At 44.0% G+C, this 19,869-nt stretch overlaps 1 protein-coding gene across 7 annotated transcripts in view; it reads left to right on the forward strand.

Moving 5' to 3' along the window:
- rbfox1 (RNA binding fox-1 homolog 1) overlaps window positions 1-19,869 on the forward strand; it is a 197,197-nt gene that overhangs the window by 65,568 nt on the left and 111,760 nt on the right. For 6 of the 7 annotated variants that reach the window (XM_028985482.1, XM_028985485.1, XM_028985486.1 and 3 more), the window contains one exon: window positions 2,190-2,231. In XM_028985482.1, the coding sequence (XP_028841315.1) occupies window positions 2,190-2,231 (42 nt within the window). Of the gene's footprint in view, window positions 1-2,189; window positions 2,232-6,476; window positions 6,696-19,869 lie in introns of those variants that run through there. The other variant, XM_028985493.1, reaches the window with a different exon arrangement.

Raw genomic sequence — 19,869 nt, forward strand, 5'->3', positions numbered from 1 at the left:
CCACAATTTTTTTTATTTATTTGTATCAATGGAACTGACTATGGCGCAACATATGTTGCCATTGTCTTTTTTTTCACCTTTACTGTATCACACTCGTCCACATGAGCTACACTTCTCTGCGTCAGCTTAATATACTTATTCTCCACCGCCATGTTCTTTCAGCTGGAGTCAGCAGTGTGCCTCTTATTGACTTTTTTTAAAGCTTTTTCCTCCTGTATGGCCAAGATGTATAGTGTTCGCAAGACAGGATCTGCTGCTCCCTGATCTATAGTTGAGTTTCTGCTGACTACTTCTGTCTCTTAGATTGTAGCACAAACAATGGTGCCATGTCAGGGTGTATTACAATCCATATGTCTCATGTACTCGGTGTGTGGGAGAGGAGATGAGAGGAGAGGAGATGAAACTTGCTTGTCGGGGGAGAAAAATAAAATAAAAATCACTCTTGTGGAGGGCCCTGGTGTCCTTTCATTCTGTGGAGTGCTATTTGTGTTCCCATTGTTGCCTTTCCTCTTGATTTTCTTCTTGAGAGCATCATTACTGGGCCGACCTCTCACTCGGAGTTCCCTCACTTCTCTCTCTAACACCGCCTTTTAAGCCCAGAGTAGTGTATGGCTGAGAAGCTGCTGACATTTCCTAAACTATTTACTCCCAGTAAGATTGAGGGAAAAGCAAATACCATATTGGTATTTACAGTCGTGAATAAAACACCATCTACTGATCTTGTGCTTTTGCCTAGTCCACACTGTCCTTTTTCAGATGTTCTAAAAAAACAGTCAATATTACTACTAAAACAGTTAGCCATCCATTATGACTTAGCTGTGCTCCAGATTCTGTTGGAAGAAGAGTTGAACAGTCATACTGCTGCAGCGGCTTTTCGTGCCTCTGTGAGGTGGCCAGAGTCGCCTGCAGGACAGTGGTGTCCTTCTGAGGCTTTAGCACAGCTCACTGGCTATCTGAGTGTCCTGGAGCCAGTGGAGAAACTTCACCACTCCAGCAGCCTTCACCTGCCTGCAGCTGATATTACCACAGTGCAGTTCTCAGACAGCAGCTGAGACCTTCTTACTTCTAACCTCCGCTGGTGCCACAGTTGTGGTGTTGCTGTAATGGTATAGAACATTTCACATACAAAATGGCAGCAAAGTTCAGTATTGATGTCCCTCAACCAACTGTATTGTGAGTTTGAGACACACTCTCCTATGGGGCTAGCAGTTAGAACAATGGGCGTGACTCTTTGGATAATGTATTTTATTTAGTAAAAGTTCATTTTGCTCAGTCTCACTGTTCTCTTTTTTCTTTTTGCATACCCTTGCGTATTGATGATGTCTCTCTGTCCAGCCTAACTGATGGAAATAGGGTTGTTAATGATTCATCAACAATCAATTGTTTGTCATTAATAATGTAGTCGATCAAGAGTTCCAAGTGACATTAATAAATTAAAAGTCTTGTAATTAGACTTTTACGTAACAGCTTGTTGGCTGTCACCACAAGATCTGATGGGAACCAGAGAGTGATGTATGCTCCTTGTTACTGTCCAGAGACCATGAGAATCTTGCTTGAGAATCCACATCCACAAGCTCAATGTGATCTCGAGGTTGGTAGAAACACGGACAATTGTTGGTTGGTATCGGCCTTCACTGATGCCAGTTTGATTTTAGAAGTTGAGGTGCACTGTTGTTGGTGGATTTTCGTTCAAAACCTCCCCCTCCTCTTACTCTGTAATTCAGCTTGACTTGTTTTATATATCAGTGTTTAAGTGCTTAAATTCAATTGTGTGTTTTACCCAATCTGGAAAATCCCTTTGAAACAACTTCCTTCAGCACTGTGCTTTCGAGAGGGAAACTGCTAACACCACCAAACTCAGAGGCAACAGATTTTATGTACAGATCTTGATTCTGAGATTAACACTCCAACAAGTGCATTAGAGGGGAGGCTCTGGCAGGCCACGAGATCTGCATCATGACTGGCGACACATCAAGAGGCCTTCCGAGCGTTTCTGGACCTAATCTCCTAATTGTTCGTCTTTAGTTTGCTCGTTTCGGCGTTAACAAAATTAACAGCGTTCCACCCCCCCCCCTCGTCGACCCCCTTCATTAGCTCAATACTTGCTCTGTCTTCATCGCAGCAAAAACAATGTTTGCACATATCTAAAGGGGCGATTGATGACTAATGTGTGTGTTTTCTTTTGTCAGATCCCAGGACAACAAATGAGTTGTGACGGAGAAGCATTAAGGGTAAGTTGTTTTTAATCTTGTTGTTGTTGTTGTTGTTTTGTTTACTCTCTCTTGCTCCTGGCCATCTGAGTCACAGAGCTTTGGTTGTTCATTTTGCATTTTTTTTTTTTTTTTGTAAGCCCTCCATCTGAGCACTGCACACAAAGGTCTTTTTTTGTTTTGTTTTGTTAATGTTTTAATGATTGAAATGAATTTTGTAACCTTAATGCATTTATTATTTTTGTTTAGCAAATGAACCATTTACACTGATCACATCATCCCGCTAAGAATTCCAGACTGGATTCTTTCTCTTGTAGTTTCTTGTACTGAAAAGTGAGGCATATGAAATGACAGAGGAGACATTCTCTGGTGTGCTTATCAGTAACCAAAATGCATCATGTATCACCAGCTGGTTGGTAGCACTGTTAGCGTGTGCTGTTGTTGGAATGTTTTGGCCCATTTTATGATCAAGGCTAAAAAGATTAATCACATGCTTTAGATCATTAATGATTTTCCAAACCGAATGCATTAATCATTTCTGTTAATACACTAGCAGTCAAAAATGTAGACATAAATTTTTAACATTATAGAACAAAACTGATGATACAACCTATGAAACAATAAACCCTGTGGTTCACAGGATTTATAATCTCAATAGGTTGATTTCATGTGATGTCACGCCAAGGTGTGAAATTCAGATGGTGGGCAGGACGTAAAGTAGTGAGGATTTCCACAAATAGCAGGTTGGTACACGGTGTGACGAGATCCCACCAAGGAACACTGAACATTCAAAGTCACCCAAAGGGACACCAGCGGGTCAAAGATTGAGCATAATATCTGGCAATTCGGTTGTTGCATAGACAATTTATGCATGTAGATAATTTATATACATTTATGTTTATTGTTTTTGTAACACCATTCCTGCGTGAGAATCTTTCCACAAACGAATTTCATGTGTATGCATGAAATTCCACAAAAGATATTCCACATATGATGTGACAATAAAAGCAATTTGATTTTTTATGTAGGCTCGGTAAGCCGTGTAAGACAGTAACATAGAGGAGCAATGATTTCTAAACTGTGGTATACTGCCTGGTACACAACGCATTAGGTGAAAAATATCAGCAAAATATTTAACAAAAGAAGTGTTCAGTACGGGTAAGGGCATCTGATAAATGCCACAAATGGAGCAGTGGTGGCCTAGCGGTTAAGGAAGCGGCTCCGTAATCAGAAGGTTGCCAATTTGAATCCCGATCTCGATCCAAGGTGCCAGTGAGGTGCCACTGAGCAAAGCAGCGTCCCCACACACTGCTCCCCGGGCACCTGTCATGGCTGCCCACTGCTCACCAAGGGGGATGGTTAAATGCAGAGGACAAATTTTGTTGTGTCACTGTGTGCTGTGCTGTAGTGTTTCACATTGACAAAAGATACAAATGTACACTAAAAAGTATTTTCATGTGATTTCTGTCTGAGTCTGCATGGTATATTATTTAACAAACCAGATCATCTACCCATCACTCCCCATATGAGCCTTTTCTCTACACTGGTCTGCCATTATCGTAAGCTTTAGTTAATTTAAGTTGAAATAATGTATAATTAATAAAGAAATTTCATGTTGCTTGACTGCTCTAGTTTAAGTGAAGGTGACTGGTGACTGACATTTTCTGAGGTTTTCTGTAGTGCAGAGTACTAAGTTTGTTTGCTTGTCTTGCTTATGAATGCTGTGGTACACTTTCGCTTCGAAACCAAAGCCGGTAACCTGGTTTTGATCCTTTTTTTCTATCTTGTGATGTGGTACCATTTTTTTGGGAGGGTTGAAAGCTTATGAAATACGTTTTACCCTCGCGCGCCAAACAATCTGCGCCTCTCCAGGCCAAGGGAAGAAAAGAGCTGTCTGCCCTCAATTTTTAAACTGGTCAAGAATACAAACATTTCCTCAGATTTGGAGTTGTTTGTATAAAAAAATACAAGAAAGCGCCGTGCCCCGCGGTCGTTGAAATTCATCTCGGGCCCTCATGTCCGTTTACTTTGCATTCTGGAGGAAAAACAGTCCGAAAAACATGACCGGCTGCCCGTGCCTCTCTAACCAGACCTTCCCGAGGTCCCTCCCCTCTTCAAAGAAATATACTGTATCGCGGCGGCATGCCGGCCGCTCGTCTCCTCACACAGAGAGCAGGGAGCAGATTTGCGGATCCAGGAGGAAAGCTGAGAGGGAAATTTGTTCAACATGCAGTCAGACGGGGCTTCGGAGCGTCGGTACACACCGCTGTAATTTATCATGGTTTGTTGAGGGATTTTGAGTCAGAAAAAGGGCTGAAATGATTAATGTACTGATGTTCCTATTCATACACTGCCATCACTCTAATTACTGTTTAGGCCACTCGGGCTTGTTTGTTTGTCGGCACCATTGTTGCTGCTTTTTCTCCTTTTTCTCCGGTTTATTTATTTTTTATTTTTATTTAAATCCATAAAATCAGTCTGATTTAATTTCATGTTGTCAATTTTGTACACATTCATGTATCCGTTTGGGTTGGGAGGTAACATATGGCTGTACGTATTCCGAATACAAAGATAAAGTAGTTCAGACTGCCTTGGTGTGTCCTGGCCTTCTGTCGCTTATTGAGTATTGAGGAGGATTCCAGTGGTATGTTCAGCTGCTGCTGTTAAAGCTACCGGTCACTTACTGTAAATTGATTCTTGTTCATTATTCTTTTAGTATGGGAACGATTAGCTCCCAATAAACACAATCTACCTCAATCTTGAACACCTTTTTCTTTAATGCACATGCCTCACAGTTTTATGTCAACTTACAAATACAGTTCGTTTTTAAATGCAGCAGTAGATGATGGTCATTAAAAAATAAATAACATACCCATGCAGATATTTTACATGTCCTGGATATGCTGTAGTGGAACATATTACATAATAGTTTGACAGTTATCTATCTTTTTGGTGTCATTGTGCCATCTTATTGCTTGGGTGTGTAGTTTCAGTTGTTTCAGTGTTGAAATATTCCTTTAATGTGTACGTTTCAAGCACACTCACAACACTATATTGCTTCACATGATGAATCACAAGCTTTTCAGCCTGCTGGCCTTTCATTAAACATGGGTTGCATGATTCTACTTGTAAATTCATGAAGATGAAAATGTCCATGCTGCATGGGCGCCCTCTGTTCACGCTTTCACTGTGTGCTGAAGAGGTGAGGAGTCATATTTGAACTCTTTTTCTCTGGGGGATTTGTGATTTTTAGTTTTTTTTGTTTCCCCAATATAAGTCAGAAAAACAGTTTATTACGCTCGCTGTGACAAATGCTGAGATTGTCTCTTGAAATGTCTCAGGATTACAGCTGTTCTGTATGGTTTGTGTATTTTGAATCTCAAGGATCCCACCACATGATTATAGGGCTGAAAGCTTTGAGCTTCAGATCTGGTTTGGTTTGTGTCGGGAGTGTGCGGTCGCGCGGCAGTAGCGCGGCCGAGTCAGCAGATGGCTGTAGAAAAGTGCTGTATGAGATTCGGCACCGACCGGAGCCGCAGCGACGCAGAGGCCTCCGTCGGAAGGAGGCGAGGAAGAGAGGAGCCTCCGCCTCTATGCTGTGTACCACGTTTATTAGTTTTTATCGCACCTTTATCTTTACCTCACTTCACGTCCTCCTCTGAGTTTTCTCTCTATTTGCTCTAGGCTTTTCTGCCACTTAAAATGAACATGCAGCTTCAGGGATGGAGAGGTGGATGGAGCTCCTCCTCTCTGATCGTGGTCAGATCCTGTAGTTTATGCTGTTCTGATTCAGGAATTGGTCACTGTGTGTGTGTGTGTGTGTGTGTGTGCGCGCATGTGTATATATGAGGGTTGGTGATACAGAGAAAAAAAAAGAAAACACTCCTCCTTCACCCCACCCCTTGCTCCCTACCACCCCTCCCTGCCCCCCACCCTCTCTCCCTCTCTCACTTTGCCTGTTCACTGCTTACTGGACTTCCTCGGCGCGCGGATCTGCTCATTAAACAGACACGTCAAGAATTGTTGCTTAAGCAGGGATTGCCAGTGCGAGAGGACGAGGAAGAGCGGAGAGGGGGGGAGCGGGGAAGGAGAAGAAAAAAAGAAGAAGAAGAAGAAGAAGAGGAGAGAGGGAAGGCGAGAAACGAGACTGCTAGAAGCATTTTTTAAAAAATCCTTCTTAAAAGAGACCTGCTGCCTTTTTTTTTTTTTTCAAGTGTCATCCTAAGAAGCGTTTCTTAAAAAAAAAAAAAAAAAAAAAAAAAAACCTTATTGTTTTTCTGGTAGCCTCCACCTGCACCCAGAAACGCAAACAGAACCGACCGCTGAGCCGAGTGGGACGGTGGAAGTGGGGGGGGCTAAATAAATAAATAAAGGAGGGATTCCTACGGGCTCCCGCTCCTCCAACTTGGCTGAGTAGGGAGAGTTTCTGTCGGCTGACGGCGAAAGAGCCTCCACCCTGCACTCATGATGATGATGTACTTGTGGGTACGTACTCCTCGCGTCCGCCGCTGCCTCTGGCCGCACATGCATGCTTCAGTGTGGGCGTGTTCGCGTGCGTCTGGACGCCCTTGTCTGCGTGTCTTCTCACGTTCCGCTTTGTATTTGGAGCGTCAATTCATTATTGATAAGAGAATCCTGCCCTTTCACTTCTAGAGTCTGCAACTTTCTGTCCTTGTGACTCTGTCATGTAAGGTTTTTTTTTTTTTGTTGTTATGTTCTGTCCGTGTGTGTGTTTCTGCTGTGTGTTTGAAGTGCTGTTGCACTAGTGTGCTGCTGATTTATCATTTTCTCCTCGTTTCCTGTAAATGCACTGAATCAGCTCTGGACGAGGTGGAAGTGGCAATTGAGCATTTTTTTTAATGACCAATCGCTGCTTTCTGAACCAGAACGGGAAGTAACGGCCACCAGTGACTTTGATGAATGCAGTAGAACTTTTTACATGTCCCCCGCTGTGCCCACTCCACTGTCATACACGACACACAATGTCCCAAAAACCCTCATCAGCTTGTGTTGCCGTTTTTTGTTCTGATGCTGCGGAATTATCAAGTTTTCCTCCTAATTCAACTGAAAACGTAACACAAACAGGTAAAAGCAGTAAACCCAACGACTGTGAGTGTAGGTTGTATGTGTTTGCCTCTCATTGTGGCTCCTTCACTTCCTTAAAGTATCAACATCTTTGGACCCATTGAGGAGGAGGTGGTGAAATACGAAGGGATGGATTGACTCATAACTGCAGGGGTGAGACTCAGGAAGGCAGAAAGAGGAGCAGGGAAAATGAAAAAAGTGTGTGTGTGTGTGTGTGTGTGTGTGTGTGTGTGTTCTAGCTTCCCCATTATCCATCCCTTCACCTGTCATTATCACTCAGACTCAGTCCTAGTTGAGGAAGTCTCTGCTGTGTTAATTGCTCATGCAATAAATTTAAAGCAGCCCAGTGGCGTGTCTGCTGTGGGATGTCGGAGAATGAAATCACTCCCAACTAATGCTAATCGGTCTTTTACTTTATATAAGTTCATATTAATATTTTGTTAAAAAAAAAAAAAAAGGAATTTATGTGACACAATCAAATCAGGTAGGATTAGGGGTCTCATTAATACATGCACACCTCATGTGAAATGCACACCAGGTTAAAGGATCAATCTCATAAACAATCCAAGAATAATATTGTGGATTATTTTTCTGTTGGTCTTCTCCATTAGAAGAAAAAACCCAGCAAGCCGCTGTAGAAATATGTGCTCCGCATGCAGTCAGAAATCAATGGGCAGCACCGATGGCTGAATGCTTTATTACACTGGCCGCAGCTTGGAGGCTCTCCTGTTCTCCGGCAGACGCGGCCCGCGCTACCGGAGGCCGCCGATTGAATTTATTTCAAGCTAATGCCGCTAAATAGCCCTGCCCTGCCCTGCCTCTGAACGGCATTGGAGGATCACTTGCCCCCCCCCCACCATTCCTTTTCCACCCCGCTCTAGATTATGTGTTGTCATTTCCTACTAAGGTACTGCGTAAATCATCACAGGGTGAGGACGAAAAAAAAAGCCCACAAAAATATGGAACGTGGCAAGGGTCAGCGAGAGTTGTTTGTTATGGGGAGGGGGTGACATATTGGGCTTGTCACCTGGGGTTTTCACATATTTATTGTGCCCACAATTTAACATGACCCCTCCTGTGCGCGGGCGCTATATCTCAGGCCGGCGTGTGACTGTCGCATTGTTCAGGTCCGCGTTCCCTCCGCTGGGGTCGGCTGAGATATTTCTTTTTTTTTTTTTTTTTGGTTATTTTATTATGGGGAAGTGAGACGGGGCACGATGACCACGATGACCATGTCGCGCTTCGTTCCACTGTCAGGAGTTATATTGCTCATAAAATGGGCACTTTTGGCACTCGTATATCCAGTTACAGAAATTCATGTGATGTTTTCATTAATATAGAGTGATATTCAGACAGCAGTGCTTGTTGAGCATGGAAGGGAGGAATAAAATTAAAGATGTGAGAACGTAGTGAAAATAATTAGTAGCGGGTTTTGATGAAACATGAGCACGGCCCTAGGAAACTTCCCCTACACTGCGTTATCAACATGGGGCGCGTTACGGCAAAAAAAAAAAAAAAAATGGAATATTTAATTGGTGTTAAGATGGGCCAGATGGTATTTTTCAACATCTGCGGCGAAATGTTGCTGTCCTGAATAACTTTTCCAGTCAGAAATTTAAATTTCCCAGGAGATGAGGAGAATCATCTTACTGCATTGCGCACATCCATATGAAGGATCGCCGCAATTCATTTCATACGAAAGAACAATTTTGCCAGGAAAAAAAATTATACACTATAAATGCAACGCGGTATAGTTGAAATAACTCAAAAAAGGACAAGCGAGGGTTGCAGTAGTTGACGAAAAGTAATTAAATCCTGGGCGCCCTTATTTTTACTTATTTTGTTTTTTATTGAGCAGCCAGTGCATGTTGCAGATGTTATATAACCCCAAACTGTGCTTCCATCAAGACTTATGAACCTTTACTAGAGCACACAAGTGGAAATGCACCTGCTAAGGTCTCTGTCGGTTCTCTTTAATGGACTATTTGAGGATTTGTATCACTCGCTGCGAAAGCCTCTACTGCGCTGCTGTGAATTGACGTTAATTGTTCAGACTCTGCTTCTTCTCCTCGCTTCTTTCCTCCTTTCCTGATGCCTCGCGTGGCCTGGTTTCAGCAGTAATACTGATCTGTGGTCACAGCTCTTGGTCTGAGGTTCACATCCTGGCTGATTCGGTGTTATGTGGTGCTGTCAGAACTGGGACGGAAGCTGAGGATGAATCACCGAGGCAGAAGAACGGTCCAAACCGCCGCGTCAGAGCGCCCAGCGGCTTCGGCTCTGTGGGAGGGCAGCGTTTGGATGCTATGAAAACAGTCTATTCAAATTATAGAGAGTTACTGAAGTTCTCCCTTCATTGTAATCGGCAGGTGGCTGCCTGCCACAGGACTCAACTTTACGGGACTTAACTCTCGACCCCCGGTTTGTGTTTGAGTCGCCTCACTTTAATCGAGCCTTTAATCTCTGTAATCTTCGGTTTATTATTAGGTTTTTTTTTTGTTGTTTTTTTGTTGTTCTCACGTTCTGCTTTATTAGACAGACAAGTGATGGAACATATGTAACGTAGACCGTGAAATGTTTCTCAACAGCACACATAAAGGTATGGATGGAAATGCCTGGTGAAATGGTTTAGAGTCGTTTGATTTTGGCAGAGTTCTTAAGTGCATTCTATGGCGGTAGTGATGTGACGTTTTGCATTTGGGACTTGAGAGTGTGCTTTTCACTTTGTAGCGAGTGAAAACGTGTGGCACCCAGCAAACCAGCATGTTCACAGAACCACTGTGTATTTTGTGGTAGGGTGTGTACATGTTTGTGTTTATTTCAGCTCAGAATAAAAGACTCCATTGTTCATCATCACATGATCACGTGCAAGGCAGTGCGGCAGATGTAAAAATTGCCACTTTGATGGAGTTTTACAGTGTATGACAAATCAATGCATAGCATTTTCATAATGAATGGCCTTGGCATTTGGAACAGCAGCCTGTGAGCAGGCTTGGCTGCTGACCTATGACAGGGAGCGCTGTTATATTTCATTAGATCGCACCCAGACACACGCGTTTGTCTCCAGAAAGGAGAGGCTGCCCTCACCAGGCCCCTCTGACACCCTCCCAACACCCCCAGAAGAGATCAGACACGGAGTAGAAATGAAACCTTGCCGGGATAAATGCAGTCCGGCGGCTGAAATCACTTCCCCCGAGGCCCACTGGCTCGCCTTTCAGAGCACGACACCTTACACGTGGGGAGAGTTTTTATTGAAATGTGATAACCATTGGTTCAAAAAAAATATGGCGCAATATGACTTGAGCCCAAAACACTGAGGCCTTGACGTTTTATTTGCTCAGTAGAAAAAATGAGAAGTATGGCGCATTGCTTGATGAGGCCTTCGATCAGCCATTCCCAACACTGAAGGGTTTTATTTTACGTGGATTGAAAGAAAAGAAATGACAAGAGTACAATCATTTTTGTTGAGAAATATGCTGAGTGCGTTCGTTTTGTGACAGTTTTCGAGTCGAATTTACTGCGTGGTAATGCAATTCACTGGGACGGATATAAACAAGCACGCAGCGTCACTGGGCTTTTTTTATGAACAGCCTTATTAGTCGAGTACATTCATTACCGTAAAAGCACTCTCTCCTCCACCGCATATGGTCGGGAGCCTCGCGAGCCTATGGTTTTTATCTAGGATCATAAAACGCAGCGCGATATGGCGCGCGCGAGAGAAATCACTCCGCCGTCTGATGGAACAAACAGGTCAGGGATGAGGGGAGGGAGAGAGAAGAAAACACCTCTGCGATAACAATTGCTGCTCTCTGGCCCGATGCACTTTGAAGCCCCGACAACAGGCCCCGGATGAAACCTGGAGATTATTGTCATTTTGCGAGAGATCAATGAAGCTTTGCTAATAATTCACTGTTGGAAAAAGCTCTGGGGATGTGGCATTTATCTACAAATATCAGCGCTGGTCGGAGCGATCGCTGCACGGCCGCCTCCGGGCCCCTCGGCCGCTTCGCTTGTCCTGGTTAATATTGAATGCTGCTCCTTCCTCCGTCGTACCGGGAGGAGGAGGAGGGGGAGAGAAAGCGCCGATTGTTTAGCGCTTCGGTAATGGCTTTATATATTTGAATCGGGGGGACACGCTGCTTTCCAGGCCATTGGATTCAGAGGGCGGAGATGGAAAGGCTGGTGGGCACGGCGACGGCGCTCATGCATCTGAAATGTCACCGCTGATGGCGGGAGTCTGTGAAAATAATGCAAATAAGAGCAGCGTCCTGGGGAACACAACCTAGAGTGATATTTACTGAGCACTCACTGTGTTTTTTTTTTTCCTTTTTTCCAAAGTTATTCCAAAAAAAGTGTCAAAAATAAAATTAAATGCCCAGAGAGTGAAATTGGGGAGTGACAGAGGGGCCACGGTCAGATTGCGGCCAGGTTGGGGTGCACTTTTGTAATGACAAATCAGAGACAGTGGCAATAAGAAGACAATTCATTCATTAAGGTAACAACTTTGAACAAATGAGTATGTGTCTTTCTCTTTCTCCCTCTCTCTCTCTCTCTCTCTCTCTCTCTCTATATATATATATATATATATGTGTGTGTGTTTGTGTGTGTGTGTGTGTTTTATATATATAGATATATATAATCTCCCCCCTCCCATCTCCATCTCACTTCGTACACTTTGTAGTTGTTAATTTAATTGCTGATACCCCCCCCCTGAATCCCTGAAGAATATAAAGGATTAATCATCTAGTTCATTTCAACAAGAGATATGGCCTTAAGTGAATTGCAGTTTTACCAATTTAACCCTCTGTGCCCCCGGATGTGACAAGATTAACATTTTCAATTAGCAGGACGTAATTGCGGTGCAGACGCCGTGGTCCAGCCACGTCCTCAGAGGTGCGGAGGGGCACCAGAGAAGCCGCACCTCGCGGCCGACCCCGGGGGTCTTTTCGCCAATGCGGTTTTTCCAGGCGGACGGCCCCACCGCGTTCGCTCTTACAATTCCCTAAAAACAAGAATCAATACAGGCCCTGTCACAGATTCCCACTAACGTCCTGAGTCTCCATCTTCTCCTCCTCCGCAGCATCTGCAGTCCCTCCCTGTCTGCTTTTAATGTCTGTGAAGGAGCAGATATTGATTTAATCAGATCAGACCGTTGCCAGTGGAAGGGGTATATGCTGGAGGAAATAATGCACCGAGCTTGCAGGCAACAGATCCCGCAGATTGACTCGCGTTGAGCGGTTGAGCAGAACCCTTTTGTAGGCCCCATTGACTACAGGTCGGCGAGCAGAGCGGCTGGGTTTTAATGGGTTTGTGTTTGGGGAGATATGTGGCTGATTTCACACCCCTGTGCTTCCCCGCTGCGTCCTGCACATGCTAGGATCAGGAGAGATAGCGGGGCAAGCAGCGCCGGAGCCCCGGTTTGCCTCTTTCCTTCCAGGCAGTCGCTATCACTGCTGTGTGAAAATAGGAGCGCAGTCTCTCCTGGACCGGGTTGCAGTTTTCGCGCAGCCCGGCGGTGGTGCCGGCACGGCGCGGGGACCGCCGCCAGGGGAGCATTGTTGGGGCAGATGTGCACAACAAGAACATGAGGAATAAACACCAGCACTTCATGAAGCTTCAGGTGTGATCTTTACCCGCCTAATTGGGAGAGTTAAATGCAGAACCACGTCTCCCAGCCAGGCGAAAGGTTTCTACGGCTTATAAATCCAAATTCCATAAATTGTTCATTCATTATGCACTTCCGAATGTGTGAGCTGTGTTTTTTTGGCCACCTGTGTTTTCGCTGTGCATGGTATGACCCTGCCATGTTGTCCCTGTGCATGGAGGGTTTTTGAAGGTGTCGGTGACTAGGTAAATATGCCTTTGGGGACCATAAGAAGCCCTTATCCCCTCTCTCGTGTGGCACCATTTGTCATTTTTGCATTTCTTTATGTTTTACATTATATACCGCATTGTACCACCTCAAAAGAATATTTGGCTCTCCAAGTACTCATATTGTGAAAAGCGGAATAAACCAGCTTATTTAACTAGTTTACACAGGTGACCATTTTGTTCCATCATCCACCATCAGTACTGCCATCAAAGATACAGCAAGTGAGGATATTAACTGTACTTCACCAAGGATATTAAGACTAATAGAATTAATAGGATATTAAGAATAAAGCAGCCTTGAGTATTACAATATTACAATAATTATTATTTTATTTGTGCAGGTTTTATGACATGATGTCCCATTCATGTTATCCTGACAAAAGAGCCTGACAGTTTACAACACAGATAAACCATTTTGTTGTCGTATTTATGTGTACTGTAGTGAAAAAAAAAAGTGTATTTTTGTGTGTCCTGATGTGAGTGCAATCCTGTCTACTCACATGCCAGTAATGGAGAAATGGCTTCTGGTGAATTTCCCTCCTTCTATATGCCATTCACACCTATAATTCGCCCTCTCTCAAGTCAAAAGTGTCATTGAGAGCGAAGAGTTGTCACTCTACAAATAAAATAAACTGGGAAATGGGACTGGGAGCATCATTAAAAAGTCAAAAATAATAAAAAGCACAAAAAAATAAAAAAGAACCCCCGCACACACACAGACACACTCTAACTCAACACACACTTGCAAGCGCAGAGCCATCCAGGTTGCTGAGTCTGTGTTTGCCTTCATCTGGATCCAAATTTGGCGGCGAGCGAGGCGATCGTGTGCCGGGGCCCGGCTGCTCTCTCATTAAAAGCCCTCTCTGTCCTGAAGCTGACCAGTCCCCCGGCCCTGTAATGAGCTCCCCATTACCCACCACGGAGGAGGGGAACGGGAGATGAAGGCAGGAGGGCAGGAGGGTGGCTTTGCAGGTGAAGCTGCGTCCCCCGTGTCAGGACAGCATCACTCCCAAATGGTACATAATGAGTGAGAGAGAGGAGGGGGGAGGAAAAAAAAGGGAAAACGTGGCCCTGGCATTTCGGAATCTCGGCAGCCGTATGCGTATGACTGATGCCTTAATTATGGGAATTGACTCGTCTTAGTGTTTTTCGCCGAGGTTCAAGATCTCCTGTGTGTTTTCTCCCCCCTTCCCACCTCCTCTCGTCCTGTCAGCCGAGCGTAATTTGCAAGTCTTGCTGACTGCTGCCCAGGCGAAAGCAACCGGTGGCGGCGGAACACACTCTCCACTGTATGGTAATGAGATGCGCTGTAGATTATTAGGATAACTGTGTTCTGGGGAATGGAAATTGCCATCAACGTGCGACCGTTCACTGGTCGGCTGGTTTGATGGTTTTTCAGCGGCTGATTGAATTCTGTTTCCTCGTCCGCCGAGAGGATTAATTCACGTGTCATGCAAAAAAATTCTCTTTGCTTTTATTATTATTAATGCTTTCTTCAAACAAGCATTCCTGAAGTAAATGTTCAATTAAAATCAATTGTCTATAGCCTCACCAAAGTCTTAGGGGTCTTAGTTACTGGCAGACTTCTCAAAATCTGCAAACTCACGTCCTTATTTTTCTGTTGTTAAACTAATTACACACGATTAATAAATCATCGCCACTTCAGGTAGTCATTAGACTGAAACATTATTATGTACCTGGGGCTCTCCAATAATTAATGTGTCGAATAGAAAAAAGTGGAAAAGAAAAAGCAAGACATCAAACAATTAGAGTTGCGTGACGGCGCAGAGGAACTCCAGGCTGGGCGCAGGAGTGAAAAGTAAGCAGGAAAAATGCTCACATTCAGTGAATAGTCCCATTTATAGCGGTGACCCCTACTCTGCACCACTCGCTCTCATGTGCTTGCATATTAACAAAATTCTGCTGACAGGAGGCACGGACGAGGCTCAAAGCACAAAGCGCTGTGTTCACAGACACACACACACACACACACACCACACACACTAATATGTACACAGTATGCCTTACAGCACAAAGGCACACATGCACATTGGTAAACAGAAAGTCCCAGAACACCTTACACACACAGAGTGCGTATACGCACGCACACACACACACACACACACACACACTTTGAAACAATGCACGACATCATTAACATGCTGAGAATAGGTGGCAACAAATGTGTCGTGTCAGGGGCTCACGGTGGAAAAGGCGACGCCCACCGGGAACGTTCTGGCTGGCAGCAATGACGTGCTCAGAAAGGGGATGCCTCTATCGGGCCCCTGGATGCGGACCTATCACCGACAACGCTCACATTAATACCCGGTTAGTCCCTACAGAAGCATTGCTGCCGATCTGCATGTCCGGATGGCGTAGCGGGGTTCCAAATCCGATTTTACAGCCTTTCATTACCACCAGACGCAGATCGTTTTATTTATGATGTCATGAAATGGCTTCAGAAAGGGCCTTAATTGTTGCTGTTTCATGAATGGCTGCCGTAAAAGAAATAACGAGATGTTTGCCAACAGAAAAAAAGGGCACCTGTTGTCGCGACGCGATATTTGCTTGGTAGATTCGCAGCGGGCCGCAATCTATAGAAGGCGGGTAATTTGAGTGGTGCTTTTCGAAAAGCCGTCCAGCTGCGAGGTGCTCTTCACAACACTCTAGATCAGCGAGACATGGCGAGCGCCTGGGTAATCACTTAAAGGGTCGCTTAAGTGCGGCGTGGAGCGTGCCGTAATCTCAGCTGACCTGTTGCTGACTCGCAGGGCACCTTTTATTTCACCGGCCGCAGCTGAGTAATGTGCCATTATTTCCACGATAGGTCCTTTTTTTCGCAGTTGTATTTATTCAGCGGCCCGATTGTAAACACACATCAGTGCAATTGTGAGGATACATCCCTCAATGCGTGACACTTGAATGACACTTTTATCCATTAGCATAATGCCCAAAACTTCACACTTCTTATGTTTTTTTTCAACCCAGCCCAACCATTCATTTAATGGTGTAGCCGTCAGTAAATTAGAGTGTCTTAGGGACCCATTGGCACGATTGGCTTTTACTACAGACTCACCACTGTCTTTAAAGACAGCCATTTAAAAGAGAAAGTCAGGAGACTCTGTGACTATGAATACATTTTTCCATGGATACAGACACCAGGTATTAATCAGAATTATGGGGAGGGTGGGGGACAGGCATAGAATATTACTTTGATCCATAAATATGAGGTGACGTTTTTACTCACATCCCTCTCATAATTTATTAAGAAAAAGTAAAAAAAATTGACATAATAGGGTCCATTATATAAATAACACTAAATAAGTTCTTATATCAATACCTAACGCCCCACCTTATTTCATTTTCATTGCCAGTTTTGTTACATTGATTATTTCTCAGAGGACAAAGTATCCATACCGTGGCAAATGCTCCGGTGCAGGTTTGCAGCCTATAATGCACTAGACAATGAGACAATGTTATGACAAGGTCTTAAATTCAGTGGATTCCTGATGCGTACATTCCAAGCTAAGGGAAATCACCTTATTTGTTTTCATCTACTGTGCTCAGGACTGGGAGACTTAAGAACATACTACAAACTATGAGTTCTAGCAGTCCCCAGAGCCTGTCTAGTTCCTGAATGTAAAACAATGAACCACAAACCAGTTCAGAGCAACCTTCTGATTACGGGTTCGCTTCCTAAGCCACTAGGCTACCACTGCCCCCGTAAACAATTAGAGGTCAGCTCATCTCTAAAAAGCAGTAAATAGTTTTGACTAGATTAATTGATGAAGGTCTCAGAACAAAACAAGAATGTCCCAGAATGCCCTGCTCTTATCTGTCTATATCTGTGGGAAAGAAATACAGCATACAGCACTGTGTCCAACAGCTGCTGTCTAATACCACAGCTTTTGTCACATTTCACACTCAGTTATTAAGTAAGTAAACAGTTTGGCACATATTAACTATGACTTTGATATGACATTTAAATCTAGAATTCAGCAACTGTTTCATGTATTAATTTCAGGAATAAACAAAAATCAGGAATGCACATTAAATTATTATTGTGTAGAAGCATTACAACCAGTAAAGTCTCCAATACTACTATGGCTACTTAACTTGGTTTTGCTATTAGTATTTTCTCTTTTTCAATCCTTTAAAAAGCACATAGAAAGATGCTATGGACTTAAAATGATTATTATTATTTCTACTAATGCCAATGTTATGACTATTACTACTATTCATTATACATTTATGAAAATCATAATATATGTAAAGTGGTTGTTTTGTTTTGGGGGTTCTTTCAGCATAATAGAACAGTTAATATTCGCATAAATTGGGGCTCCATATTTTCCTGAGTGAGTGAGAGAGAGTGTGTGTTTATGTCCACCGTCTGCATATTATATGAACTTATTAGCTAGGTGTGCTGATTAGTAGGTGTGCTGTGCATTCACTCTGCTTTTTTCTGCAGATATTGTTGTAATGGCTGTGAAGCACATGTACTACTTCTATTCTTTTTCAGTAGACATGCATTATTGTGGCACAGACAGGAGCAGGACTTGGGAGTAGAGAGTGTGACTATATCTATTAATTGCAGTATGAATAGCGGCGGTTCTCCTTTGAGCACAGGTCACTGTGGGGACCTTTGATCTTGTCAGAGAAGGGCTCCTCATTTCCATTGAGAACCAGTGCCACCACGCAGGAGTGCCTCGAACAAAGGTGTGATTCCATTTAACTTCTCTGCTCTATTTTAGAAACAGCAATTCTGCCTCTGTCATGAGAGCAAGAGTGACAGAAAACACTGGCTGTCGGAATTAAAGATAATGAGAGATCATTCCACTGCTACAAGCGCTAGCCTGCAATGATCTCTACATTCTTAAAGCTCCGCTTTATCCGCTCTCGCTCTTCTGTTTTTTTCTACTTCTCCCCTTCTTCCCCTGCAAATGAACATTGTGTCATTTATAATCCCCCTGTACAGAGCGAGGCAATTAATATGGGAGGGGAGGCGCAATTGAAACGTACGCTGACTGGCCCTCCTCGTTCCGGTACCCTTGGGCATTTATTTTCAAAGTTTGCGTTTAATCACAGAATCTCAACCATGATGTTTCTGACAGGTAATTTCCGTAACGCAGTTGACAGAGATGGATTACATGGGGCCCTATTGGATCCCGTGCTTTTGTGCGCCGGCGATAAGGCTAGGTAAGGGTTATCTCTGTATGAGGGCCCGGAACGATACAGCTACCTAATAAGTCCCAGGATAATACACACAGAGGAAAAGCTGGTGCACGACCAGAGCCGGCCACGGTTTTGGGGGAGGAGAGAAAAGAGAAAGAGAAAGAAGGGGGTTGGTGTTGGTGGGAAGGCAGGCGTTTATTGCCGGGTGCACAACATCTGCCCCGCTTACAATCAGCCATTCTGCACTCAGAAACGTCCCTCCGTAAAGTGCCAGCGAGTCTGCAGATGGCGAGTGATGAGCGCGGCCCCTCCTGCGTTGCGGTTGAGACTGCTAATACGATGGCGAATTAGCCACGGTGATTGTGCTGTAAGTCGTGTCTGTCACGGGCTTGGGGTCCAGTTCAGTTGCATCAAAGTTGAACAGTCGCGTACAGGCTTTATTGCAAAAAAAAAAAAAAAACGAACAAAACCAGCAAGACTTACATCACCCCGGGACGACCTGTCAAAACACATACTCAGGATTAATCTGCGAGGATATGTGGTTACTATAGCTACTATAGCTGCTTCCTGCTAATTGGACGGTGTGCGATAGGGCCTAGACAGGAGGGAAATGTGGCTGGTAAACGGCGTCATGGTACAGCGGTTTGGCCCGGAATCAGGGAAGGGAAAAAAGGAAGCAACTTTTCACGCGAAAAACAATTCATACTAATACGCATCTGCGTACGGTCACCCGGCCGTAAATGGTGCTCTGGTGTTCTGTGGCAGGCCTGCGGAATTTTACGGCTGCAGTGCACTGATGTATCCGCACCTCGCTTCCATTTTACCCCATGTATGCTCTCTCCGTAGGGTGTTTCGTAATTGGCTCTCATTTTCATTCCTGCCGTCATTGTAGTTCAGCAGCTGGATAATTACCCCAAGCCGGCAAAAAGAACATGAGCTTTATGGGGAATTTTCTGCTCACTAAAACTTCTTCTTCTTCTTCTTCTTCTTCTGCCACCGATTTGTCACGTATTTAGTGTTCACAGTCACGTGTCTGCTGAAAAAAGAAGGTCATTTTTTATTTTTATTTTTCTGCCATTAGGAGAAGTTGAAGAGCAGAGATTAGCGGGGGCGCTACTTTTACATTCCGCCAATTCGCAGCTAACCTCACCAAACCAGCCTGCATAATAGGTGACAGGCAAATTAATATTTTGATGCTTTTATGCAAAAAGCTTTAATGAAAAAATCTTTAAAGCTTTCTGAAGCTGGATTGTCAGTATTGTAAAGTTTTCAAGGTCTCCTTTCGTGAATATGGTGGTTTGGGGCCTGTGTGTTTTTTTTTTTTTGTTGTAATGTATCTTAACTTTTCTCTTTTTTTTACGCTCAGCCCCGGCTAGTGAAGAGACTCCCAAAACTCACTATTTAGTGGCAAATTATGCCAGCGACAGTGCAGATGCATCATTGCGTATTAAACGCAAGGTTAAGGTCCTGCAGGGGTGCGAAATACTGCAGCTGGAGAGTGAGATTTATCTGTATTTACTAACGCTGCTTGATC

The sequence above is a fragment of the Denticeps clupeoides genome, chromosome 7 (assembly GCF_900700375.1).
Source record: "Denticeps clupeoides chromosome 7, fDenClu1.1, whole genome shotgun sequence".
In the NCBI taxonomy this organism is placed as follows: domain Eukaryota; kingdom Metazoa; phylum Chordata; class Actinopteri; order Clupeiformes; family Denticipitidae; genus Denticeps; species Denticeps clupeoides.